We start from the raw sequence: 27,222 nt of genomic DNA, 5'->3' as shown, positions 1-27,222 counted from the left end.
TTAAAAGACAACTGTTTATTACAGCATATTGATGCATTATATTAATTTACATAGCGATATGATTTTTATATAGCTGTAAAACACAGCTGCTTATTGGACAATGACTGAAGTATCAACATGACAGACGCTCATACTCACAACATGCATATTTGTGTGTGTTTTAAGAAAGTGAATATTATACAATATACTATTATTATTATTTTTAAAAAAACAACAACAACCAAACCTTTCTTGGTTTTCCCCAGAGTTCGCAGGGTGGGAAATCAAGAATACTGAATACTGGGTATAGTTCTGGCTGCCGCATCTCAAAAAGGATATTGCGGAACTGGAAGAAGGTTCAGAAATGTTCAAGGAGATGCAGCGAAAAGTTGCACTGTGTGTGTGTGTGTGTGTGTGTGTGTGTGTGTGTGTGAGAGAGAGAGAGAGAGAGAGAGAGAGACAGAGACAGAGAGACAGAGGGGGGGGGTTAGTTTAGGGGAAATAAGGCCAGGAAAGGGGTGGGCACGTTAAGAGGATTATAAAATCACAGATGGCATGAAGTAGAAATAAAGTTTTTCTCCCTTTACCGAACCCAAGGTCATCCAAGAAAGCCAATTTATCCCCATCTGCACTATGCATTTAAAGCACTATCATACCACTTTAAACAGTCATGGCTTCCCCCAAAGAATCATAGGAACTGGGGCTTGTTGAGAGTTGCTAGAAGACCCCGTTCCCCTCACAGAGCTACAATTTCTAGAGCACTTCAACATCCAATCCCTCTTCCAAGGACATCTGCAGGATCACATCTGACTGTCCTGACATCATCATGAGCACAAACCATGATGATCAAAAGCACTATTTTTAAAAAAGGGAAGGCTAGTGGGAGCATCTGGGAACTCTGGTTCTTCAAAGAGCACAGGGGCCCTCTAGCAATTCTTGGCCATCCTTAAGCAACTACAGTTCCCAAGGTGCTTAGGTGACTATCTAAAGGGGTATGAGACTGCTTTGTAAGTTGACAGCGCCTAACCAGAGTCCAGGATAGAAGACTTCTTCACGCAGCACAGAATAAATAATGGAATTTGCAACCAAACGTGGCGACAGCCAATTTGTGGCCACTTTAAAAGGGGATTAGACAAATTCATGGAGGGTAAGGCTATTGATGGTTAAACTAGTCAGGGTGCCAGAATACTACCTCAAGAACCAGAAACACCACGTCACTGAATGTCACGTCTCAGGGGAAGAAACGCAAGAGCTTTGAGCTCATGTCCTTCTCGTTGGCTTTCCAAAAGAGGCCTCTGGTTCGTCACTGTGAGAAACAGGATGCTTAACTAGAAGATGGCGCGTTGTTCTGAATATGCACACAGCTCTTTACACGTTCTTAAGACGTGAAGTAGACAGGGCCTGCACAGCATAATCTGAGCCGCAAACGTGGCATGGAAAGAAACGGCTACACCCTAACTGCACCACATTTTATGCTATGGGATAGTCCCATACAAAGCCCAGGAACATATTAACCAGAGAAGCGCAAGGCTGGATGAAGCACCATTGGACAGAACACAAAGCCCATAATCCCTACTCAAACCGAAGTTCGGACTGTACTGCAAACACCAGGTCTTTTTGTTAGGACACACATCGAACTCGTTCCTTCTGCAGTGTCCATTCAGTGTTCCTCAGAGATTGCAAATCTCCGTGTGTCTCAGCTGCCTAATGCCCTTATCTGAAGCACTGCCTCATAATATTGCCAAGGTTGTTCATTTCCACATGACACAAGAGCAGAGGCTGCTATTTCGACATCAGGGAATTTTTGTTTATTCTTAAAGTTAGCAGTTAGCCAGACCTGGTGAGCAAAAAGAGTGGAAGGTATTCAGTCACTGTGGCCCTTCAGGTCTTTCTGTCTGGCCCCTGGGACTCAGCCCCACTCACCTCAGCCTGCCCATTTCACAGAATCATAGACTTGTAGAGTTGGAAGGGACCCTACGGGTCATCTATTCCAACCCCTTGCAATGCAGGAATCTCAGCTAAATCATCTGCTTTCTCCTCCTTACTCTGCCCTTGCAAAACTCAGCCTATCACACATTATAGATCTGATGTCTGCTGGGCTCCCCACTTTCTGCCCTACCTGCTGTCCCTGCCCCCCACAGCACCAAGCTCCCTGCTGCCTCTCCTGGCAAGTGGCAGCAGCCCCACAGGAGGGAAGCCAGGTGGGCCCTGCAGTGCAAACCAACCTCTGACTGAATGTAAGCTACCTTAGGAAAGGTAAGAACCATCTCCCTGTTGCTCCACCCACTCCCCCTCTAGCTCCACCCACTCCCCTCTGGCTCCACCCACCACTTCCGCAAGGCTGTCTAGGAGTGCTTACTTTTCATAGCACATCAGGGGTAAGAACGGACTTTGGGGGCTATCAACTTTCACAGCCTTCCAAGCCTTGGTTCAGGCCAAGGAGAAGGGACTGTCGCTTGGTGGTACAAGTCCATGCTTTGTGAGCAAAAAGATCTCTGCTTCAATCCCAATCTTCTCTGGGTAGGGCTGGGAACATACTTGTTCCCCACAGAGCTCCTGACAAGTCCTTGTAGACCAGAGGGAACCCACATGGTCTTCTCCAACTATGATTCCCAATGCTTCCGCCCATTTTCCATGCTAGTTTTGGGTGGCAGGAGTTCAGCAAGACCATTGGCCTTGGCGGAAGAGAGCTTCGCAACTGGGTAAGAGAACAGGGAGCTGCCTTAAAACAAGACACAACATAGGGTCATCTAGCTCTATATGGTCTACTCGGACTGGCAGTGGCTCTCCAGGGTTTCAGAAATGGCTCTCTCCTCACCTTACCCGGCGATGCCAAGGGCTGGACCTGGGACCTTCAGCATGGAAGGCAGATGTTCTGCCACTCAGCTGTAGTCCCAACTCTGTCTCGAGTTGTTACAATAGGCAATGCACATGGATCACGATGAACAGCTACATCTAAAAGGCTTCTTCCAAACCTATTGGCTGAAACTACGAACGTTTAGGGGAAGAGGAGACCAGGGTGGTTGTTTTGTGCAAAAGGCCTGCAAGTACATCTTATTTATCTGCATGCCTGTCTCCTGGCACTACTTATCCTTGCTTGGGGTTCTAGTAAAAAACAAGGCAGATGTCAGTAGCCTGATCCCTGCCCACCTGTTCTCTAAAGCATCTCCTCCAATCTGGCAATTATTATTATTTTTAAGTCATTTTTTATTTTAACCACCACCACCACCCCCCCAAAAAAACCCCTACTTATCCTAAACAATTAACCCACTTGGAGATTTTGACATTCCCAATTATCTGTTTAGGTGGTTTTGGAATAAAATCTTCACGTATTAAAATCTTGCACGTTGATACTGAACATTACAGAATCTAAGTTGCACGTAGATTTAAGTATCCCCATAGTGTTGAAGTTCAAAACACGTGAAAATCGGTTTGCAATTGGAAACAGTGGGTTTCATAATCCGGACCCTTTACTGAATTTCAAGATCTGTGCAATATTTTGTTTCAGTGCCTCATTTGGAGTTTGGAACACAACTTCCAGGTCTTGGTTCTCAGCCGCGAACACTAGAGCTTGTTCTTAAAACAAGGCAAATAATAATAAGCATTTAGAGGGCACGCTCTTGAGATTCCAGGTCATCCAGCAGATTCTGCTACAGGAAACATTGGGCGCTGTGTCCAACCACAGCCAATGAGGTTTTCTGAACCAGGGATGGAAAACTGTGGTGGACCACCTCTTTAATATCTGTGGCTTGCAGAGATTTTAAAACAAAAATACAAGGCACCTCAGTCTCTGCTATCAAGGAAGAGTGCTTAGCATGAGCAGCACTGATGCTGCAACTGGGAAGGGATGGGAAGAGACCAACTGCTCAGAGGTAGAACATGTGCAGAAGGATCTCCGATTCAGCCCCCAGCATCTCAAGGACATCATTTAGCCATGTTCAGAAAGAGGTCCACCTTTGGACTCTGAAGAACTCCTGCTAGCCAGACACTGGGTTAGCTGGACCAGTGCCCCTAAGGCAAATTCATATTTCCACAGCTCAACGGCAGAACACCTGAAGGCCACAGGTTCAACCCCTGGGATCTCCAGGTAGATGGATGGCAGGTGGTGGCATGACCGACCTAGACAATGCTGGGCCAGATTGACAAATATTCTGATCTGGGATAAGGCAGCCTCCTACGAGATCCTAAAAATGAATTCTAGTTTTATTTTTAAAAAATTAAAAACCACATCCAGACAACTCTAGGGATTCTGTTTGGAAAAAAGGAAGGAAAAGGAAGACCGCAGGAGAGGGAAGTCACGTTGCCCCTGCTCAAAAAAAGCCACCAGTCTTCTTTACATTGTGTGTGTTGCATGCATGTCAATGGTGTGTTTCTGTCTCTGTAAGAAGAGGTAGAGGAGCAACTTTTCAGTATGAAACAAGGATGTTTAGAAACCAAAGTAAGGTTCAGCATAGGTCCAGATGCCCTTCGACCCATCCCCGACTAGGAGAGAAATCAACGCTCGCTGCAGACGTTTTTTCCACTCCACTATGCACTTGAAGCCATCACAGCTGAAAAAGTGGTGATACTGTTCCTTTGTTAAAAACTAGCACAGTGGGTTTTGCCACTTAAAAGGCACTAGTATCCAACAAAAAAGTTGGGAGGTTCAAGTAACATCATTTAGGCAGTCCGTCAAGATTTAAATATGTGCATTTAAGGAACTCAAAACAACAGCATTCTGGGGAAATATTTACAAGAAGCACCTTGTTTCGTGTAAGTAGCGAGAGGCGCACACATGCGCTCGGCACGTCTGCATGAGACCGTCGTTTTGGCATATTAGCACACATCCGGGAAGGAGGGAAGCAGCACCAGAAACCAGGGAGGGTAAAGTTTCTGCATAGAGAAAGGCTTTGCTCATTTTTCTGCTATATAGCAGGCTTGCAAATAGCCACTTGCCCGGTCGCCTAGGGCGAGTCATCGTCACCATCGGGCGACCAAGCAAGAAAGCTTTTGTAAAGTGGAAGAGAGCTTGCTCTGACCACACTACTCCCTCCTGCAAGGCTTGCAACATGCATAAGGCGTGTGTGGTCTGGCGGGAGAGTAAATGTTTTGTGAGCTAGGCACCTGACTTCTTTGCAAAGCTGTTATTTACTTTATTTGTTTATTATATCAGTTTACTGCCCTTCATCTGAAGGTCTCAGGGCAGTCTGTCTCAGGAAGGGCCTTGAGATGTCCCGGAAGGGGCAGCACTGTAACAAGGCTGATTGCCACAGCCCAAGTTATGTTGAATGCATAATTTGCCATGGCCATTGTTATTGTTATTACTATTATTTAAATAAACAGCTCCTGCAGGGGAGGTGCTAATCAGGATCAGGACCGCAATGAGAAGATTAAAAACAAAACAAAAAAACCTTCCCCCCCAGCGCCGTGATCCCACTCAAATTAACTCTCTGAAACTCCCCCCCCCCTTTTCCCATGCCAAACAATAGCTTCTTGGAGGGAGTAGGAAGTGAAATTTTCAGCAGCACAGAAGAAAAGGGTTAACTGCTCATCTCCCTGTCCATCACAGTCCCAAAACTGATTCTCCCCTGTCCCAATGGCTGGCTATTTAGTGTTAAAATAATAATAATCACACAGCACCACGCTTTGCATTTAGGATATATATTGCTTGCTCCCTCGGAATCTCAATAAAAAGCTACTGACTTCCCTTCAATGTTCTTCAAAGACTGGAGAGGCAGCCTTGGAAGCTTGAAGCATCTACCTGCAAGCGGATTTGGCAAGCAGCATCCTGGTTTGGTGTTTTGGGCAGGCACCTGGCATGCAACCCCACAAGAACATCTACTGGCCCCAGCTTAGCATTTCGAAAAGAAGCCAAGAGGAGCTGCTCTCGCTTGCAAGCATTTCCGGGCTGCTCTTGGTGCAAGTGGACAACCTTTGAGCGTAAGCTGACCAAGGAGAGGTCAACCTGACTGTTGGGCACGTGGTCACAGGGGAGAGAGTCTACTGCAAGCCTCACGGGGCACCAGCTTCCCCACCTGACTTGCAAAACCCTGCTGCCCAGGACCCTCATGAGACAAAGGGGCTGCTCAAGTATTCTTGTAGGGAATGCTCCTTGCCTGCCAGAAACACCGATGTGCACGGGTTTTAATACTGCCGAAACGTTTTGAATTGGCATCGTTCGCATTTGCTCCATGTTACGCTTGCATTATTGTCTTTGTATGCATCTGTTTGTTCTTGGGAGCACTTTTGGCCGGCAGGCAGCATGTATACACAAACAGTAACACAACGCAACATGGCTGCCTCTCTGGAGGGTGGCGGGCTGAGCGCTTTGCTGCTCTCAGCAAAGGACTAGCAAAGGGCCCTGTGCCTTCCAGCACGAGATGAATTCTCCGCTGGGGCACCTCGCCTCTTGCAAGGGAGGCCCCCCCCCCCGAAAAGTGCAATTTCTCTTGAAGCTGGCTTGTGTTGCTTCTGTGCCCTGAATAAGTGTGCCCAAGACACACCGAAAACTCCCAAATGCAGACATACCCTTATATCACGCCTCCCCTACCTGGTGACCTCCAAATGTTTTGGACTACAACTCCCATGAGCCTTGACCACTGCAGTCCCCATGCTCCCCAACCTCCGCAATTCCCATAATTCCCAACCACAGCAGTTTCCCCTGAACCCCGACCTCTGCAGCTCCCATGACCTCCAAACTGCAGCAATATAAAACTGCTAGCACATTTGCAAAGCTAAGCAGGGTCCAGTATGGTTTGAAATTGGATGGGGGACCGCATGCTGAGATTTCTGCATTGCAGTGGAGTTGGATTTGATGACCCTCAGGGGTCCCTTCCAACTCCACACATGTCAAAGACATTTGGAGGTCACCAACTTCGGGAAGGCTGCCTTAACACACACACTCTTCCTCCCGTAGGCATGTCAGTCACCACTGCCGCCATCTTCAGCTACTAGTTATGCGTTTCAGACAGTAGTCATCAGTTTGAGAGAGCCGGACCGAAAGCGGAGGATCTTCTTCTTGAGGTTGTGTGAGGCTTTAATCTTGACGAAGGCTTTGGCTGCGTTTTCGTGGAGCTCGGAAGCGGCGGCCACCGCCTGGATGGGGAGCGTCTGCACAAACTGGGACCAGATGAGCCCCCCGCTCTCATCCGAGTCGCTGGTCGTTGTGCTCTCGCCCACAAACTCCACCTCGCTCAGGCTGGACTCGCTGTCCCCAAAGCAGTTCGTGGTGTAGTTGCTCCTCTCGTCCTCGCTGGTGTCCACCACCGTCGAGTGGAAGAGCGACTCGCACTCCGCCGAATACTCCGAGTCGCTCGCGACGTAGGCGTAGGGGCTGGCGTACGGGTGGGGAGCCTGAGGGTAGGCCCCGAGGCCTTCCCTCCGGTTCCTCCTCGCCCTCCTCAGGGCTTCTTCATAGGAGACCTCGGCCGACAGCTTCCAGCGGCGATAGTCGGCCCTCTTGTGCTTCGGTTTCGCCACCACCGGCTCCCGGCTGTGGGGCCTAACCGCCGACTTGAGGACGCCGGGAGGCCGACTCAGGAGGGCGGCCTCTGGCGGCAAGTGGCCGCTTTTCTTCCCTCTCGCGGCGGCCTTCTTCGGCTTCTTATTTGTATCCAGGTCGTCGGGAAAACGGCACTTCTTGCCGGAGGGTTTGGCCTTCTCCCTGCCAGTCTGTGGCCCGTTTTCCAGCACGGTGACGAGGTGGGATCTGTGCTTCACCAAGGAGCTTTTGAGTATCCTGACGCTCCGGCTGCCCTTGTGAAGCCTGACCGTCTGCGGCTGAGCCGGGATGTATTTGGCGTTCACCAGCAGGCCTTCCTCCAGGCCCTGAGAGGACAACCCGTCGCTCTTGAAATCCAGCGGAGGCCTGGTTTCCTGAGGCGGCAAAACACTGTGGACCGCTTGCGGCCCGCTGTTTTTGAACAGGATTTTTCGGGGCAGCTGGAGGGTTTTGCTTTCCTTCAGGGGCGTTGCGTGTTGGGGAGGGCTCTCCGCAAAAATCTGGCCGCTTTCCTTGGGGACGTCGCCCTTGCTTGAGACCGGACACCGTGGCGGCTCTGGCGGTTTGACGTTCCTCGCCGCCTGCTGGCTTTGAAGTTCGTGGTTAACATTTGGTGGGAAGACCACGGGAGAAGGAACCTTTTTGCTCTCCAGATGCTCAGTTTCTCTCGAATGCTGCTTCAGGGGGGAGAAGGCGCTGCTGTCAAGCGGTGTGCTGGCTCTGCTGGAATGGGGGAAGACCTGGTTTGGGTTCTTAAGAGCAGCGGCCGAACTGCCACTTGCAACCCCAGGCACTTGCCGGACACACAGGCTCCCGTGCCTCAAAATCCCTTTGGCGGGGTCTGCATTCAGATTCGTCCTCAGTTTGTTAGTCCGCACCGAAGGGGTCTTTTTTTGCACAAGGCTCAAGATGTAGCCGTCTATTTTCCTGCTGGCTGGGGGACAGGACTCGGGAGGAGAGCTATGCGGGAGGCAGGAGGTGCCCGCTTTCGCAGAGTCGTGTTCGGGTCCCACGCAAAGGTCCGCAACATTGTGCTCTCCCTCTTCCCTCGGGGGGTTGTCTGTCACTGGCAAAAGGAACATGGGGCTCTGTACCGCAACGGCGTGTAAAGGGCTGGGGTAGCGGTAAACGTCGTTCCCGTTTTTCGACACCAGGTCACACTGGTATTTTGGATGCACGTCTGCAACCACCTCAAGGGAATTAGAGTGCGGTGTGGACAGCACTCGGCAGGCCATCCCCACGGACGGGTCTTCATGCTGGTTCCCTTTGTTATATTCCAGCCAGCCGATGAGATCTGAAAGGAAGAAATGGGGGAAAGTGAGGAAATATTCCACCGTCAAAGGAAACAACAATATCCGTGGGTGGTAAATAGGCTGAGAAATTTTAACCTTCCAAAAACCAAAGTTCAAAATCTATATCCAGAAATGCTCAAGGACACAGTTTCCGGTAGAATTCAGATTTCCCATAATGCTACAGAAACATGGATTTCTCCCACAAAACAACAACCACCTTAACAAATACTAGATTTTAAATATTGCTCCTCTTGGTCATGGCAGGGCTCCCCTGTCTGCATTTTCTTTAAATGTTTCTGGAGATATGAATGTTCCCACCAAAACTCAAACCTTAAAAGATGGAAACTGAGTCAGCTTTCAGCAAGGTTTCGCTTCATCCTTTCGCTTTGAGCAACAAGAGATATTCTGCCTCGGCTCAGTATACCCAAAGGAGCGTCTTGACCCCCACTGTTCTGCCCGGACACTGAGGTCCAGATCCGAGGGCCTTCTGGCGGTTCCCTCACTGCGAGAAGTAAGGTAACAGGGAACCAGGCAGAGGGCCTTCTTGGTAGCGGCACCCACCCTGTGGAACGCCCTCCCACCAGATGTCAAAGAGAACAACAACTACTAGACTTTTAGAAGACATCTGAAGGCAGCCCTTTTTAGCGAAGTTTCAAATGTTTAATGTTTTATTCGTTCCGGAGGTCCGTTCTTAACCTGAAACCGTTCTTAATCAAAGGTACCACTTTAGCTAAAGAAGGACTCCCGCTGCCGCCACGCAATTTCTGTTCTCATCCTGACGTAAAGTTCTTAACCCGAGGTACTACGTCTGGGTTAGCGGAGTCTGTAACCCAGTGTTTGTAACCCGAGGTGTTTGTAACCCGAGGTACCACTGTATTCTGTTGGGAGCCGCCCAGAGTGGCTGGGGAGGCCTGGCCAGATGGGGGGGCTATAAATTATTATTATTATTATTATTATTATTATTATTATTATTATTATTAAGCACACCTATATGGCTCTTATTTGGAGAAACAAGTCTTCTGTATCAGTAGGCTTGATCCCCAAAGTCCGGGTGTGACCCTGGTTGACCCAGCAGCCCCCATGGATGGAACCAAAAGTTGTGTGTCCCACAAGCAACCTCCAGTCCCACATGGCTCACTTCCTGCATTCACTTAAAGAATGGAGAGGTGAATGGGGAAAGGTTCACGGGGCTCAAGCCGTCCCCGAAGCCACTCCAGGGAATCCCGCCCCCCTTTCCCGTACCTGCAGACATGGGCCGTCCATCAGAGCCACTCAGGGATGTGTCCAAAGGGCTGCAGAAGCAGGTGCTGGAGTGGCAGCTGGACAAACACTCGCTGAAAACAGAGTTGGAGGAGTTGGAGAGCGACCCCGAAGCCCCGTCGCTCAGCTCATAGAAGCCTGTTTAAAAAAACACAACACAAAAAACCCCATTAATCATGCGACACCTAGTTGATAGAGAAAGCCAAGGCTGGAAAGTAAACACATAACACACGTTACATAATACACCTTACAGCCATGTCAATGAATGAATGGATGGATGGATCTTTATTTGCATCAGCCATCAGCCATAGCAATAAAACAACAATGCAATATACAAAGAATAGAAATAAAAAGTCAATTATATAAAATACATTTGAAGGTTTTGAATCAATAGTCGAAGAGTGGGTCTTATTCTGATTGCCCCAGCTAAAAACCTTGCAACCGTTGCTGTCGCCTGCTCATCTTGATCTGCCAAGAGAAAGGACACTGCGGCAGTGGTTGGGCGACCCGGAATGGACAATAAAAGAGGGGTGGTAATCTCATCCCTCAAGTCTTTATAAAGAGTGCAAGCCAGAAGGGTGTGCGCCACCGATTCAGTACTGCCATCTCCACAGGGACATAAGCGTTTCTCGTGTTCCTGGGAGTGAGAATATACCACTGTACTTCAGCTTGGCAGCTGCAGCTATAAACCGAGGCTGAAATGAACAATACCGTTCTGCCAAATACCATATTTTTCGCTCTATAGGACGCACCGGACCATAGAACGCACCTTGTTTTAGAGGGGGAGAACAAGAGAAAAAAATTCTCCCCCTCTCTGCTCAGCGCCCCTTCAGCGAAGCGACAGGAGAAACGGAGCCCCTTCCATTTCTCCTCCCGCTTGGCTGAAGGGGCGCTGTGCAGCTTTCCATCTCTGCTGAAGCCAGGAGAGTCTTGCTCTCCCGGCTTCAGCAAAAGGAACCCAAAGCCTTCAGAGCGCAGCACGAGTTCCCGCTGTGCTCCAAAGGCTTCAGACGGCTATCCCTGAAGCCTGGAGAGTGACACATAGCCTCTGGAGCGTGGAGGGAGCGCTCCCTCTGCGCTTCAGAGGCTTTGATTTGCTATCGCTAAAGCCAAGGAGACTGCATTCGCTCCATAGGATGCACACACATTTCCCCTTAATTTTTGGAGGGGAAAATGTGCGTCCTATAGAGCGAAAAATACAGTATTTGAAACGGGCCAAAAAATTGCCGCATTTCCCCACAATGCAACATTGTGAGAAGCAGAGTCCACTTTATGTCTCCTTCACAGTGTTGCTATCAGCAGCCTTCTCTGCACAAAGCCCTCGGCATGCGCAGGTGGAAAAGGAATCGATGCTTAATGTGTAGCACGATTCAACTTTGGAACTCCCTGCCTATTGAAATCAGACAGCCGCCTTCACTGTTCTCTTTTTGGTGCCTGCTGAAAACATTTTTTGCTGGAACTAGTCTATCGAGACTTGCAGGCACTGACGTGTTTACATCTTTTTGGCTGCTGATGTCAATCATGTGTAAATGTTTTCACTCATCTGGTTTTATTGATAATCTTGATATTTCTCGCAAACTGCTTAGATGCTTCCCTACAATCAAGCTGAGTATGAATTTTGTTAAATAAAACAATCATAATCATGACTACTAATAATAACATTCTAGAGCTGCAAAATCTACCGTTGGTATTTAACTCCCAGTAAGTTAGCAAAAATGCATAAAACGTTGTCAAATGTATGTAGGAAATGTAAGGAAAAAGAAGTCACCTTTTATCATATGTGGTGGACATGTAAGGTAGTAAAAGAATTTTGGGAAATGATTTATAATGAGTTGGAAAAAAAATTTAAATAACTTTTTCTTTTAAAAAAATCACCGAAGCTTTTCTTTTAGGAATCCTAGGTGCCGAAATCCCAAGAGAGCAGAAAAAATACTATTTACGTTTGTGATCACGGCTGCGCAGGTGTTATTGGCCCAGAAATGGAAAGAAGATAAAGTCCCTACCAGAGGAGAATGGCAGATTAAATTGATGGATTATGCCGAATTGGCAAAAATGACCAGAAGAATCAGAACAGTGAGCTTGGGTAGCTCAGTTGGTTAAAGAGCGGTGCTGATAACGCCAAGATTGCAGGTTCGATTCTCCGTATGGGACAGCTGCATATTCCTGCATTGCAGGGGGTTGGACTAGATGATCCTCAGGGTCCCCTCCAACTCTGCAATTCTCTGATTCCCATAAGAAGAACCTTGCTGGGTCAGGCCAATGGCCCATCTCATCCAGCTTCCCGTTATCACAGTGGCCAACCAGTTGCCCCAATGGGAAACATGCAAGCAAGACCTGACCACACACTCTCCCCTCCTGTGGTTCCAGAAACAATTCTTTCAATAACGGCCCTGGTTCATTCCTACCTGAGCTGGGGCGGCTGTCCGTCTCGAGCTGCTCGTCGGCCGTTTTCTCAACATCCAGCCTCAGGTCGCTGATCTGCTTGTCCAGTTCTTGCAACTGGTTTAACAAACCCGCGTCCCTCCGTCGCAGGCAATTCTAAAAAGCAACGAAAAGACAAAGAGATGGGACAGGAAGGAGAAAAAGTGCTGCAATAGCAGAGATCCGCAAACTTAGGACTGGGCTTGGTACTTTGCTTCAGAGACCCAAGTGTCAGGCTTTGGGGAACCAGGTTCCTCCCCCGTGGCAGTAAACAAAAGATCAAACGAAAGGAACTTCTTACCAGTTAGAATCTTTAATAATCACAGTGTGAGAACAAAGAACACGTCTCCTAGAAATGGCGGTGCTCCCAATTAAGGCTTACACCCCCTCCATCCCTATTAAACTACGTCACTCCTACGCCTTGTAATCTGAGCTTATACCCTCTGCGCTTTCTGTTCTGACACTTTCCGAGCTCTCCGTGTCCTTGGAGAAGGGGGTTGGATGCTTTCCAGGGATTGTGAACCTTTTAACTCTCTCTCTTCCACTGTTTCTTCTGCTAGCTGTTCCCCATGAAGCATTTCCCAGCTTCTGCCTTCTGAACTATGCCCCTCTGCAAACCACTCTTCCAAATCTATGCTGTCCTCCTGTTCCTGGGAAGATTCAGGCCTGGTCTCCTCAATCCTTCCCTTCTGCACTCACCACACACCTGGGATTTATTTGTTTGCAGGTGCGGTGTGGCCATTGTTCGAGGCTTGTGGTACAGTCCTACCCATGAAGCTGCCCTGTAAAATCCTGCACGCCTTAGTGACCAGGAAGGAGAGTGTTTCCTCTTCCTCCCACCCATGTCGTCGTATCCCATCCAAAGCCATTTTTAAAAGAAACACTTTCTGTGCCCCTTGATCCTGGAAGCTTTATTATAATTATTATTATATTAAAGAATGTTATAACCCCACCTGTCAAAAGTGGCCCCTGGAGGATGCGCCAGTTTAGGACCCAGTCAAACCCAGTTTCCTAACTGGATTCTCGTTGTACTCCACCACCCCACCCCCCCGGGCACGTCAACAGAATTGGAGCCCTGTGTGTTTGATCCAATACAGTCTTCAGGAAAGTAAAGGACCCAGGGTCTGAACATGTCAGGCTACGAATGTGTTTTATAATGCAGGCATTGAGTTATAACCTCTGTTGCAATCTATATATGCTTATAAGTATGCAAGCAAGAGAGCTGGATCAACGTTAAAAGGGGGGTAAAGGCACACAGTAATTCCCTTCACTATCCTCAGTTACACAAATGTATTACTTTCTCAAAATAACAAGAGAGCTTAAGCAAATTTGCAAAGGTGTTCTTGATGCAAACTGCTATAAAGAATGTATTTAGAATACGATCATTAACCTCCGGGTCAGAGCAATCAGTTTTCCTGCTGAATCTCATAATTATATCTCTCCATCATCTTGCCTGACTACATTGCTTTGTACGCATCATTGTTTTGCTGCATTTCATATGAAGGAAAAAAAATATGTTACAGGGAACGGTGGAAAATTCATTAACTTATCAGGACTGATCTGATGACAAAAAAAGTCAACGCCTTTGCTTGCGGGATGTTGTCATTCAGGTTCCACACAACTAAAATCAGCTAGCAGTCTCAGGCCATTTCTATGCCACTGTGAATAGATCCAGCATGCGTCTTAGTGGTTAGAGTGTTGAACTAGGACCTGGGAGGCCGCAGGTTCGAATCCCCACTCAGTCACATGAAGCTCACTGGACAACACCGGGCCAGTTACTGTCTCTCAGCCTAACCTAATAATTTAATAATAATAAGTTTATTATTTATATCCCACCCATCTGGCTGGGTTGCCCCAGCCACTCTGGGAGGCTTCCAACACATATAAAAACACAACAAAACATCAAAAATTAAAAGCTTTATGATATAGGGCTGCCTTCAGATGTCTTCTAAAAGGTTTGTAGCTCTTTATTTCCTTGACATCTGATGGAAGGGCATTCCACAGGGTGGGCGCCACTACCGAGAAGGCCCTCTGCCTGGTTCCCTGTAACCTCACTTCTCACAGTGAGGGAACCACCAGAAGGCCCTCGGCGCTGGACCTCAGTGTCCAGGCTTAACAATGGGGTTGGAGATGCTCCTTCAGATATACAGGGCCGAGGCCGTTTAGGGCTTTAAAGGTCTGCACCAACACTTTGAATTGTGCTCGGAAACGTACTGGGAGCCAGTGAAGATCCCTTAGCACTAGTGTTATATGGTCGCAGCGGCTGTTCCTAGTCACCAGCCTAGCTGCTGCATTCTGGATTACGACTTTTTGATTCTGAAATTTGTTCTGATCGTACAGATAAAATATCACAGATAGAATTCTGAAGGCTATGTTGGTAGTGTGTGAAAACAGGTAAGGTCAAAGGATCCCCAGGTATGCGCCTCCAGATGCTGGAGAAACATAGCTGCCAACTTTTCCCATTTTTTAAGGGAAATTTCCTTATTCCGAATAGGATTCCTCGCAAGAAAAGGGAAAAGTTGACAGCTATGTAGAAATCAGGTGTCATCATGGCATCTTCACTTGGTTGCAATGCACCTAGCAGCTGGTGAATTTCGAACAATGACGTACGACACAAGATTATTATCCCTCCCTCTGTTTCTGATCTTCAGGCTGTGCATGCTGTTGCATTTGTGTCCAAAATGCACACCCCATGCTCAAGAAGGGGGCATCCGCATGCTTGGAAGAACCCCTAAAGTTTCTAGAAGATAGAAAATCATCTTAAGAAAATTATTGCTGGCCGGCTCTTTGGGGACAGAGATTGAACAAGTGCGGGAGGAGGGAAAATGCAACGGGTGGAATCCTGAACAGCAGCATTCCATGCTGCAATATTTGGTTGCAGCTGCTATTTATATTATGCCAAATGATGCTTTCCAGAGTCAAATGCACAAAAGAGCTAAATTAAGACTGAAAGGGAACTTCGCGATACAAAGCATCTTGCAAAACGAAGACCTGAATATATTAGATTTCCCAGACTTGAGTATCTTTTGTAGGCCATTGGCAAGGCAGGTCTATTGCCTCTCTAATGATGCCAAAATTTCCTTTCTAGTAGTGCCAGTGTCCACTCCAGCAGGCACAAGACCAGGATTACGTGACGGGCAGAGAACTTTGGCAAATCCCACACAGCATCGCTGATGCTTCGTCTAACTGGACTAGGAAGGCGACCAAACTCTTGCTTACTCAAGTAGCGCAAGTCCCAAGATTTGGTGCTTTCTCCGGGACTCCCCAGCTAATAGGATTACATGGTCATATTCTCAAATCCGATCATGGTGGCCCTTTCTAAGTAAACAGACAACTGTCTGGGAATCTGAGGAACTGAGGCAGACAGTGGGGACTAGAGATGAAGTTCAAGGCCGAACAGACCAAATAAAAGCTGACGAAACGCTGGATCCAGATAGCCTCTACTCAAAGAGTCCTCAAAGAACTCAAATGTGAAATTACTGCTCTTCTAACAAAATATGCAACTTGTCCCTCAGATCAGCCCCCACACCTGAGGACTGGAAAGTAGCCAATGTAACACTAATTTTTAAAAAGGGGATCCAGAGGGAAACGGCAGGCTTGCTAGCTTAATGTCCATCCTGGGAAAACTTTTTTATTCCTTTTTATTGGCAAAGATAAAAAAAAAGCCAAGCATGTGGAAGAACAAGCCTTGCTGAAGCAGAGCCAAGCATGGCTTCTGCAAGGAGAAGTCCTGTCTCACAAACCTATTAAGAGTTCATTGAAAGTGTCATCAACCAAGTGAAGATGCCTGGATGGTGCCTGACGTCTCCACCACCTGGAGGTGTGTGCCTGGGAATCACTGGGTCTTGACTGGGTCTGCACAATCAGAAGGAATCTGAGGAACCAAAATTGTGTTGTTGTTTTTTGGTGCAGCCTGAGCAAAAGCAGTGAACAATGTCATAGTTTTTTTCTGTAGCTTGTCTTCACTTATGCCACCCCGCTGCCCTGCTCACAGTCGTGAAGAATATTCTTATGTTATGAATGCTTTAAGTTATCATCAAAGCTCTTAAACTAGCTCAGGGTTGTCATCTGAACTAGCCAGATGTTTAACTGATAAATCAATCGCAGCCAGTCCATCACTTCAAAAATAAGACTTTAGAGCCGTCTTGTCCAAAAATGGCAACTAGACACCCCATTTTGGTGACTGTAAACTTGGTTTAACGAGCCATTTGGCGCCTAGCTTGTATACCTGAGTTTCTGACACTGGCTCACCATGTGCTAGTCCTGGCCTTCAACAGAAACTACTGGAGAGGAAAAAAAGTTGAGGCTGTCGAGTACAGTGTGGTTAAAAGTGTCAGACAACTATCTGACTTTTAGAAGACATCTGAAGGCAGCCCTGTTTAGGGAAGTTTTTAATATTTGATGTTTTATCGTGTTTTCAATATTCTGTCGGGAGCCGCCCAGAGTGGCTGGGGAAACCCAGCCAGATGCGCGGGGTATAAATCATCTATTATTATTATTATTAGACTAAGACCTGGGTGGCCGTGAGCCTGCCACACCCTCTCAGTCTAAAGCACCTCACATGGTTGTTGTGAGAATAAAATAGGAAGTATGGATTACCGAACGCACCACCCTTAAGCGGCTTGGATATAAAGGCAAATAATAATAATAATAATAATAATAATAATAATAATAATAATAATAATATATTTTATTTATACCCTGCCCTCCCCAGCCGAAGCTGGGCTCAGAGCAGCTAACAACAGTAAAATGATAAAACATTCTAAAATCATTTCATTATAAAATTAATTCCAAACAGATTAATGGCAACCGTTGGGCTAGAGTTCTGTGAGGATTGCCAAAGGAGGGGGTCAGGCTGTGCCCTGGCCAAAGGCCTGGTGGAACAGCTCTGTCTTGCAGGCCCTGCGGAAAGATGTCAAGTCCCACAGGGCCCTAGTCTCTTGTGACAGAGCGTTCCACCAGATCGGGGCCACAGCCGAAAAAGCCCTGGCTCTGGTTCATGCTAGCTGGAGCTTGTAAGAGTCCAACAACATCTTGAGAGCCAGGAGTTCCCCATCCCTGAGATAATGCACCTTGATTCACTACATGAGAGAGGGTTGCACTAGATGACCCTTTGGGTCCCTTCAAACTCTACGATTCTGCGATGTGCATTAGCACAAAGCACATCCATGCATTATGTCCCCCTCCCCCCCACATGCACACACCACGATGAGCTGCTGCTCACGAGATTCATTTCCCGTGACTTCCAGATGGCTGGTCCGACTGTGAGCCATCCATCAGGCTCCTATCGATGTGACAGGGCTCTTCAGAGTCCTCTGGCATCTATCTGCCTGCTGTCATTTACGCAGCACAGTCAACCTATGAAGAGCTTTGCAGGATTCCTTAAGCAAAAGACACAGGTCTCTGCCTGCAAAGAGCTTACAATGCAACGTTTGTCTGAGAAGACTACGGGGGGGGGGGGAGAGAGAATGCCAAGGATTGACGTCCTCTTTGTACAGTTTTCACCGCATGCTGAAGACACGACTCTTTACTCTGGCCTTTTGACAGTTGTTTTGCAGAACCCACCTCTTTTGTTCGAAATTCACCAGGGACATTTTGCTCGTGGCTAGTGGCCACTTGTGACCAAGTGAACATTCCTGGGTGCCAGGATAGTACCTGACATCTGCACCATCTGGGGATCATTAGATCTGGACTGTTTTCACACACTAATACCCCATCCTGTAGAACTCTATCCGTTATATTTTATCTGAACAATCGGAATGAATGTCAGGAACCAAAATGCCTTTTTTTCTGTGCAGCCTGAGCAGGAGCAATGAACAAGGTTCTAGTTAATCGCTGTTGCTTGTCTTCACTTCCCCCCACCCCACTGCCCTGCTCCCAGTTGTGAAGAATATTCTTACGCTATGAATGGTCTATGTCAACATTAAGAAAAAGAGGCAGGAATTGGCCAAATATATTTGTGGACTTTCCCTGGGTCAAGTGACTTTCCTTCTTAAAGTTCTCCAATTTCTTAGCCTAGAGCTCAAGTTGTCATCTTAACTAGCCAGATGTCTAACTGAGAAGAAGAAGAAGAAGAAGAAGAAGAAGAAGAAGAAGAAGAAGAAGAAGAAGAAGAGGAGGAGGAGGAGGAGGAGGAGGAGGAGGAGGAGGAGGAGTTTGGATTTGATATCCCGCTTTATCACTACCCGAAGGAGTCTCAAAGTGGCTAACAATCTCCTTTCCCTTCCTCCCCCACAACAAACACTCTGTGAGGTGAGTGGGGCTGAGAGACTTCAGAGAAGTGTGACTGGCCCAAGATCACCCAGCAGCTGCATGTGGAGGAGCGGGGAAGCGAACCCGGTTCACCAGATTACGAGTCCACCGCTCTTAACCACTACACCACGCTGGCCATTCTGTCATTTGAAACAAACCTGTCATTTGAAACAAAACCATTCCATCATTTGAAAAATAAGACTTTAGAGGTGTTTTGCCCCCAAATGGCAGGTAGAAATTCCGTTTTGGCGACTGTAACCTTGGTTTAAGCAGCCATTTGGAGCCTAGCATATATATCTGAGTTTCTAACACTGGTTCTGTTCCATTTTTATTTTTTGTTTGTGAACTGTGATACAGTCAAACCTTGGTTCCCGAACACCTCTGTTACCGTATGTTTCGGCTCCTGAACGCCGAAAACCCAGAAGTACAGTAAATGCTCCAATTTTCAAACGTTTTTCAGAACCCGAATGTCCGACGCAGCTTCCGATTTATGGCACCCATGAGAGCATCACATTTGTTAAGGGGGCTTCCTTGCCACTTCTGGGCAGGCCGAAGGGCAGCCCCTTTCTGTGCAAAAAGCAACTGACTGGAGCGGGTGCAAAACCGGAGGCCAAGCTGATCGGAGCAGCCTGGCAGGTAGGGCAAGGAGAAAAAGTAAGGATGAATCACAGAATCAAAAGATGAAGCTAAACGCCATCAGTTGAAGCTGTCTATCTGCTGCCAGGCCAGATTCAAAGTGAGCAAGGCTCAAAGGGGTTTTCTTATTTTAAAAGTCCAAGGAGATTCCGACTAAACACCAGGAAAAACTTTGGGACAGTAAGAGCTGTTTGACAGTGGAACAGTCTCCCTCGGGAGGTGGTGGACTCTCCTTCCTTGGAGGTTTTTAAGCAGAGGTTGGATGGCCATGTGGCATGGATGCTTAATTGAAATTCCTGCATTGCAGGGGGTTGGACTAGATGACTCCTGGAGGCCCTTCCAACTGTACAATTCTATGATTTTATTAAAGAACTTGGGAATGGGCTACTGGAGAGACTGACCTCCTGGTGGCATCAACAGTTTCCATTGTTCACTTTGTGTCCACCAGAAGCAGGGCCTTCTGTGTAGTGGTCCCTTTCATTCATTCATTAACATTAGTAATGAATCAACAATCACTCATTTAGATGCACACTGAAGACAGCTATATCTATCTATCTATCTATCATCTATCTAATCTAGCTATCTATCATCTATCTATCTATCTATCTATCTATCATCTATCTAATCTAGCTATCTATCATCATCTATCATCTATCTATCTATCTCTATCATCTATCTATCTCTATCATCTATCTCTATCATCTATCTATCTATCATCTATCTATCTATCTATCTATCTATCTATCTATCTATCATCTATCTATCATCTGTCTATCATCATCTATCTAACCATCCATCCATCCAAGCCTTTTCAGAATGAAATTTCAATCCTGTAGTGTTGAATTGATCCTGTAGTATCAAATTGAATATTTTCAAGCATGCGCCTTCACTGTCCTCTTTTTGGCACCTCCTAAAAATATTCCTGTTCATACTAGCATACCCAGATGCTCGGAAAGTTGAGGCAACTTTATTCTGTTTCAGTATTCTATATCTTGTATGTTTTAAAGTATGGTTGTGAGTCCACCCCCGCCCTCGATTTTATTATTTTACCTTTAATATATACAGTGGTACCTCGGGTTAAGTACTTAATTCGTTCCAGAGGTCTGTTCTTAACCTGAAACTGTTCTTAACCTGAAGCACCACTTTAGCTAATGGGGCCTCCCACTGCCACCACGCTGCCGCTGCACGATTTCTGTTCTCATCCTGAAGCAAAGTTCTTAACCCAAGGTAATATTTCTGGGTTAGCGGAGTCTGTAACCTGAAGCATATGTAACCTGAAGCGTATGTAACCCGAGGTACCACTGTATATTAAAATAAATGGAAAGAGGCTGAGTGAGGCTAGGCCCTCATTTCTCAACCTCCCTCCCTCCCTCCAAAGTCTGCTGAACAGCAGCTCTCATTGGTCATACTGACTGGGGGCTCCAGCAATGTAAAGTTCTGCACTTGGGCAGAAAGAACCAGATTCAAAAAAAGAAGTAGTTACAGGTGTTGGTTTGCCGTAGTAGAAACAAAATAAAAAAAACCCTTCCAGTAGCACCTTAGAAACCAACTAAGTTTGTTATTGGTATACAACTGAAGAAGTGTGCATGCACACGAAAGCTCAAACCAATAACAAACTTAGTTGGTCTCTAAGGTGCTACTGGAAGGAATTTTATTATTTTGTTTCAAAATAAGAAGATTGGCCTTTTTTGCTGCTGCATCAAACTGTTGGCTCATGTTCAGCTTGTGGTCCACCAAGACCCCTAGACCCTTTTCACACGCACTGTTGTAAGCCCGGTGGCTTCCAAAGAGGATCAGACCAACGGATGCAGGATACGGCGGTCAATGGCTACCAGTTACAAGGGCGATGTTGTGCCAACACTGGAAGAATAAGTATTCCTCTGAATGTCAGCTGCTTGAATGCGCAGTTGGGCCAAAGGGCAGTTGTGCTCAGGTACCACTTATGGGCTTCCCATAAGCATCAGGTTTACCATCGTGAAAATCAGGTCCTTCTGATGTCCTCCCCCAGTTCCATCTGCCTTTGAAGGACAGGAGATAGGACCTGTATTCTATTGCTTGCCCACAGCTCTGGTTCCTCCCGGTTCCTCTGAGGAATAGTGGGCGTCAAAGATTGCATTACAACACAGAGGAAGGTGGTTTGGGATTCTGGAGGGACAGAAGCGTGGTTGCTTTCAGCCTGGCATCTACCAAGGAGGTCAATGGCAGCCACGGAGATCTCCTAGGATGGTCTTCAATAATACAGCCCCTGGGACAGCGAGGCCCTGACCCGCACCATGAAGGCTGGAGGAGACTCTGGTGCTGATGTGCACGCGCAGAACATCCGGACACATGGAGCAAGATTATTGCTAGTGCAAAACCTGCCTGCCTTCATAAGAGCCTGGCTAAATGATCCAGCATTCTGTTCTTACAGTGGTCAATCGGATGCTCAAGTTGGAAGCCCGGACGTTGGAGCTGAGCACAGCAGCCCTCTCCCATCCTGTGGTTTCCATAACACAATCTGCAACATACTGTCAACAAACACTTCTTTCCCTGGTTACTTGGTTGAAACTATGGGCAAGTCTGTGGTCCGAATTACTGCCCCCCCCCCCCCACGGTTCTCTTTCCTGGCTGAACTATCCAACGGCAGTGGTTGCAACGACAGCTGCTAAAAACGCCCATGAGTTTTCTGCATTCCTTCATCGCCCAGTTCCCAGCTCACACCTGCAAAACAGGTGTTCCACACACACCTGTAACTTGTTGTGCTTATGGTAATAAAGCCCTGGACACAGGGTTTGAAACTAGCAAGGCGCCAGGCGCATTTGGCACCTAAAAATTCTCCATTTGCGAGCACCTCCAAAAGTCTGGGTGCCATTTTTTGCGCTTGGCTGACACTCAAGGATTACTGAAATGTATGCGCTTTGAAACCTCAAAGTACAGTGGTACCTCGGGTTACGAACTTAATTTGTTCCGGAGGTCCGTTCTTAACCTGAAACTGTTCTTAACCTGAAGCACCACTTTAGCTAATGGGGCCTCCTGCTGCTGCCGCACCACCGCTGCACGATTTCTGTTCTCAACCTGAAGCAAAGTTCTTAACCCGAGGTACTATTTCTGGGTTAGCAGAGTCTGTAACCTGAAGCGTCTGTAACCTGAAGCGTCTGTAACCTGAAGCATCTGTAACCCGAGGTACCACTGTATATGTTAAGGATAGACAATACATTAAGGAATTTAACAATAAAGAGTAGAATGTTTTGAAAACTGAAGTATGGTACCAATATTTTTATTGTAAACACCGAATTAAACATGTATTAACCATTTCTGCTAAAAATGTGATATTAACAATGTGTCACTTATGTGAATTGTGTATTAGTCCATGCTTATCAGAATAATAAATAAAAGTGTTGCTGACCCCCCCCCCCCCCCCCCCGCTTTCAGTAGCGACTAGACATTCTGTTTTGGCACCCACAACCCAGGTCCCAGAAGCCATTTGGCTCCTAGCTTTTCTATCCCAGTTTCTAACGCTGCCTGGACACCAGCTGTGTGACGGCACAGAATGTTCACAAACTTTCCAACTGCTCCAGGAACAGAGCTGCTGGAACACGCGCAGTCCAGCTCCTGTGAGGGAAGAGAAAGCTGTCTCTTTGGCTGGGACTGGGCCAAAGGTTCTAGATCCTGAAAGAGCTGTTGTATATACTTTAAGAGTTTGAAGGATGGGGAATCTTGCATGCTACTTCTACTGTCGGTGCAACAGTGACCTGGCGAGCGGGGTAAGGGGGACACCAGGACTGATAAACTGAGGAGTAGAAGCTATTTGAACTGACCATTCTGCTTCCTGGCTGCAGGCTTCTTGTTTGTTCTAGCAAGTGGCCGCTACTTGTGGGTCCTTCACCGTCACCCATCACCCAGCCACTTTTCGGTCCAGTATACCTGAAGGAGCATCTCCACCCCCATCATTCTGCCCAGACACTGAGGTCCAACGCCGAGGGCCTTCTGGCGGTTCCCTCCCTGCAAGAAGCCAAGTTACAGGGAACCAGGCAGAGGGCCTTCTCGGTAGTGGCACCCGCCCTGTGGAACGCCCTCTCATCAGATGTCAAAGAGAACAACTACCAGACTTTTAGAAGGCATCTGAAGGCAGACCTGTTTAGGGAAGCTTTTAATGTTTAACAGACTACTGTATTTTAATACTTTGTTGGAAGCTGCCCAGAGTGGCTGGGGAAATAAATAAATTATTATTATTATTATTATTATTATTATTATTATTATTACTATTATTATTATTATTATTATTATTATTTTGTGACCCCCTGTAATGTTCCCCACTGCAGCGCTCCTGGTCCACTCCAATGCTCCTTGCCTACTCTTGCATGCGCAACACACTGCCTTTTAATATCATGTTCAAAATCAAACATACCAATCGAGCACATTGTTGGGCCATAAGCAACATTTCCATCTATTTTTACAGAGGTGGGGTGATTCTTGGCTTCCCTGCCTTTGACTGCAGAAGCTGAGCTGCTTTCGTCCCCCACCCCTGGCGCACAGACCTCGCCTTCCTTGGCACAGAAAGTCATGGCACAGAAGACATGAACAGCCTCGCTTAACAAGCTGCCAGGGGCAAGAGTCTGACAATCCTTTCTTTTCTCATTGTGGCAAAAGTAGCAGATCCCCTGAAACTTCCCTTGCACAAACCTCCGCTGGAACGGAGCACACAGAAAGGCCTTGGGTGCCAGCAGTCGCAACCCAGCTGGAACCTCTTGCCTTGCAAGCTGCGCACGGGAAAGGAAGGAAAACCCTCCTTCGCTGCAGTGGGCAAAGATCCCCACTGGAATGCAGCAGCAGGATCCAGTCTAGGGGAGCACCAGCCAATTCCCATGCCTTTGCTGCCAGTGTATTTCTTAGCGGCGCTGCAGAAGGTGTTCTCGCTGGCTTTACACAGTGGAAAGCATGCAAGAGCAGCGCCGTTCCCATTCATTTCAGAGAGGGTTGTGCAGGAGAATTTCCCTGGCACTCATTGTTCTCTGCAGGCTCTCCTCCTCCCAGGATAGGCAGGGCTGTAAGCTCAGAGGCAGAGCGTCTGCACGCAGAAAAGTCTCAAATTCAATCCCCAGCCTCTCCACAAACATCCTTCATCTGAAACCCTGGAGAGCTGCTGCCAGCCAGTGCAAGCTGTACTGAGCTACATAGGCCAACGGTCTGCCTCAATTTAAGGCAAGCTTCCTTTGAGCCATGCTTAATCCAGGTACCCTTGGACACCTAAGAATTGACTACAGAAATAGACTACAGTGATCAGGTGATGCTCTAATCATTTTGCCCAGTTCTTCCTAATTCCCTTTTTACGATTCAACAAAAGCAATCTCCGAAAGGCCCCAGCGAGGACAGAAACTCAATAAGATAAATGCTTCCTTCCTGGCCCTCCTGTCTGCTCTTGCCAACACGGACACACAGTCCCTTAACAGCATCCGCAGGAGGCAAATTAATTCCATGCAGCAGGCAATCTAATACTGGAGTCCGTGCCCAAGGAATACAGCGAGCTAGCGATACACTCCTTCGCCAAGTGCCCTCCCTAAATCTCCCACGAAAAGACGAAAGGAAAAAAACCACTGAATTTAGGAAGGGGGAAAAGGAAAAGCCATTCCTTAAGGTCACTTTCAGTGCAGTGCGGTGGCAAACACACCCACCCACAGCCCCCTCCCCTCCACCTCATTTGGAAGCTGCAGTAATTAATCACTACATACTAGCAGCTATGGCTGCTATTGTTAGACCCCAAAGAGGATGAGCAAAGGGGAGGCCAGAGAACAGGAGCAGGAGGCTGGCTGTCCTGCCTAGAATAGAGCAGATTTTAAAAATATTTACTATTCTGATTTCTGCACTAGGATACTACCCGCAGATTGCTTCAGAGAGAACCATTCGATTCTTTGAGACAGACTGGTGTCTATTCTGCATCCTGCAGCTCTGATGTTTTGGAGCACTGGGAGACTCCAAAGAACACTGCGTCTCCCACAAACTCATACAAGAAAGGGGGTGTCCCCACATTTTGTATGGGCCTCGGGTGAGTGCCCAGATCCTCTGCTCCCTCATTTGGAGCGGAGCCTCAAATCCCCTGCAATGGGGCTGCCTGCCACTGACTTCTAACCGACTGAGACAGACAGCTCGGTTTTATTCTGCATGCACACTCGATCTCACACACACCCTCACCAATGATTGGCGCTTGCCCTTTCTTTCCTTCTTCCCCCCACCCATCTAGAGTCACCCCATAAGCTTTTTTTGGGGGGGGGTGGTAAGAAAGCAAAGGTGTGTCCCTACCGCCGGACTCGCTCTGTATGGAAGTGACCGGTCATTCCGCTCCCAACGGAGCAGCTCTCAAAAATATCTCCAAGTGCATTTCCAGCAGGGAAGCTTTCTCAGGCGCCCAAGACAAACCTCTTTTTATCCCCTGCAAACCGTCTCTCTCTGAGGCGCTCCTGATCTGCAACCCAACGAATCCGGCGCTCAGGACTCTTAATAAAGAGCAGCCGTTACCCGAGGGAAGGCTCAGACAAGGGGGGGGCTCCCAAAGGAGACGAAAACAGACACCCGATTGCCAACTCCCACGTGCGCCCGGATGGAGACGAGGCGCTTTCTGCACGCGCTCAGAAGTCCCCTCGCCGCGCGCTCCGTGCGCTGCAAAGAGGTGCGGGGACTGGGGGGCGGCTGTGCCGGCACCTACTCCTTCCGCCGCAAGGGGGGGTCTCCGCGACCCTCCGCCCCACCCGCCAGGCTGCGCTGCGCCTCCGCCGCGCTGCGCCCCTGGACTCACCAGCTGCCTCCGCAGGAGCAGGATGTTCTCCTCCAGGAACTTCTCCTCCAGGCTGCGCGGGGCGGCGGCGGCGACCCCTGGCGCGGCTGCCTCTCCCGCCGCCGTCTCCCCGGAGCCGCTGCCCCCCGGCCGGGCATCGGCGGGCGCGGCGGCCAGCAGCCGCTTGACGCGCAGCTCGTGGCGCTGGCGCAGCAACTCCAGCTCGGCCAGCCCGGCCAGGGTGGCCTCCAGGCGCTCGCGGGTGCGCAGCCGCTCCGCCTCGCTCGCCTCGCTCTTGGCGCCGTCGCGCGGCCACCGGGCCTCGGGCTCCCGCCCCGACGACGCCGGGGGGCCCTGCAGCTGCCCGGGCTCCGCGATCGCCTGCTTCATCCCCGAGCCGGCACCACCCCTCGATCAGCGCATGGAGAGCGCGGAAGATGCGCTCCGGAGACCCCCGAGGCGCTCAGCGCGCGGAGCCCCGTGGCACCGGGATCTGGCAGCCCCCCGGCAAGCGCATCCCGGCCCCACCGCCGCCGCCTCTCCCCGGAGCGCCCGGGCTGCCTCCTTCCTCTGCGGCGTCTCGGCTCGCTCTCCTCCCAAGCCCCCTTTTCCCTTCCCGGCTCCTCCCCTCGCCCTCTCCCGGCTGCTCGGGCGCTGCGCCTCCCCGTCTCCCTCCTTCTCTCCCTCCCTCCCTCCGATTCTCCCGCCCCCCGGCGGCGGCGGCGGCGAAGGAAGCCCCCCTGGAGGTCACGCGCGCCAAGCGGCCGCGGCCCAGAGCCAGCCGGCCAGACGCCGCCGCGGTGAGGGGCGCGCGGACCGGGCGGAGGGGGGGGAAAGGGTCTGCAGAGCAGCTTGGACGGCGGTTAGAAACACGGAATCGCAAAGTTGCAAGGAAGGGACCTCGAGGGTCATCTAGGCCGACCCGCTGCGATGCAGGGAATCTTTTGCCCAGTGTAGGACTCGAACCCACGACCTTGAAATGGAGAGTCTCTTGCTGCACCAACTTCTTCTCTCACTTGCCCATGTGAGCCTCGCTGTAAACCCTAGGCCACAATTAGTTGACATGCCATGTCAGGGAAACATATATAATACGACATGATATACCATATAACATATAGTAGAATTGGAAGGGACCACAAGGGTCATCTAGTCCA

The 27,222-nt window shown here is 48.6% G+C and overlaps 1 protein-coding gene across 1 annotated transcript; it reads right to left on the bottom strand.

Moving 5' to 3' along the window:
• DACT1 (dishevelled binding antagonist of beta catenin 1) lies at positions 1-26,670 on the bottom strand. The gene is made up of 4 exons (XM_028734385.2): positions 26,090-26,670; positions 12,417-12,549; positions 9,994-10,149; positions 1-8,753 (listed from the first exon to the last, which is right to left on the bottom strand). Exons 1-4 carry the CDS (start codon positions 26,456-26,458, stop codon positions 6,922-6,924), a joined length of 2,490 nt encoding a protein of 829 aa, XP_028590218.2. The 5' UTR covers positions 26,459-26,670; the 3' UTR covers positions 1-6,921.
• Between the last annotated feature and the right edge of the window lie 552 nt (positions 26,671-27,222).

This window comes from Podarcis muralis, chromosome 1, assembly GCF_964188315.1.
Source record: "Podarcis muralis chromosome 1, rPodMur119.hap1.1, whole genome shotgun sequence".
Classification (NCBI taxonomy): domain Eukaryota; kingdom Metazoa; phylum Chordata; class Lepidosauria; order Squamata; family Lacertidae; genus Podarcis; species Podarcis muralis.
This window is presented reverse-complemented; position numbering and strand designations above follow the sequence as displayed.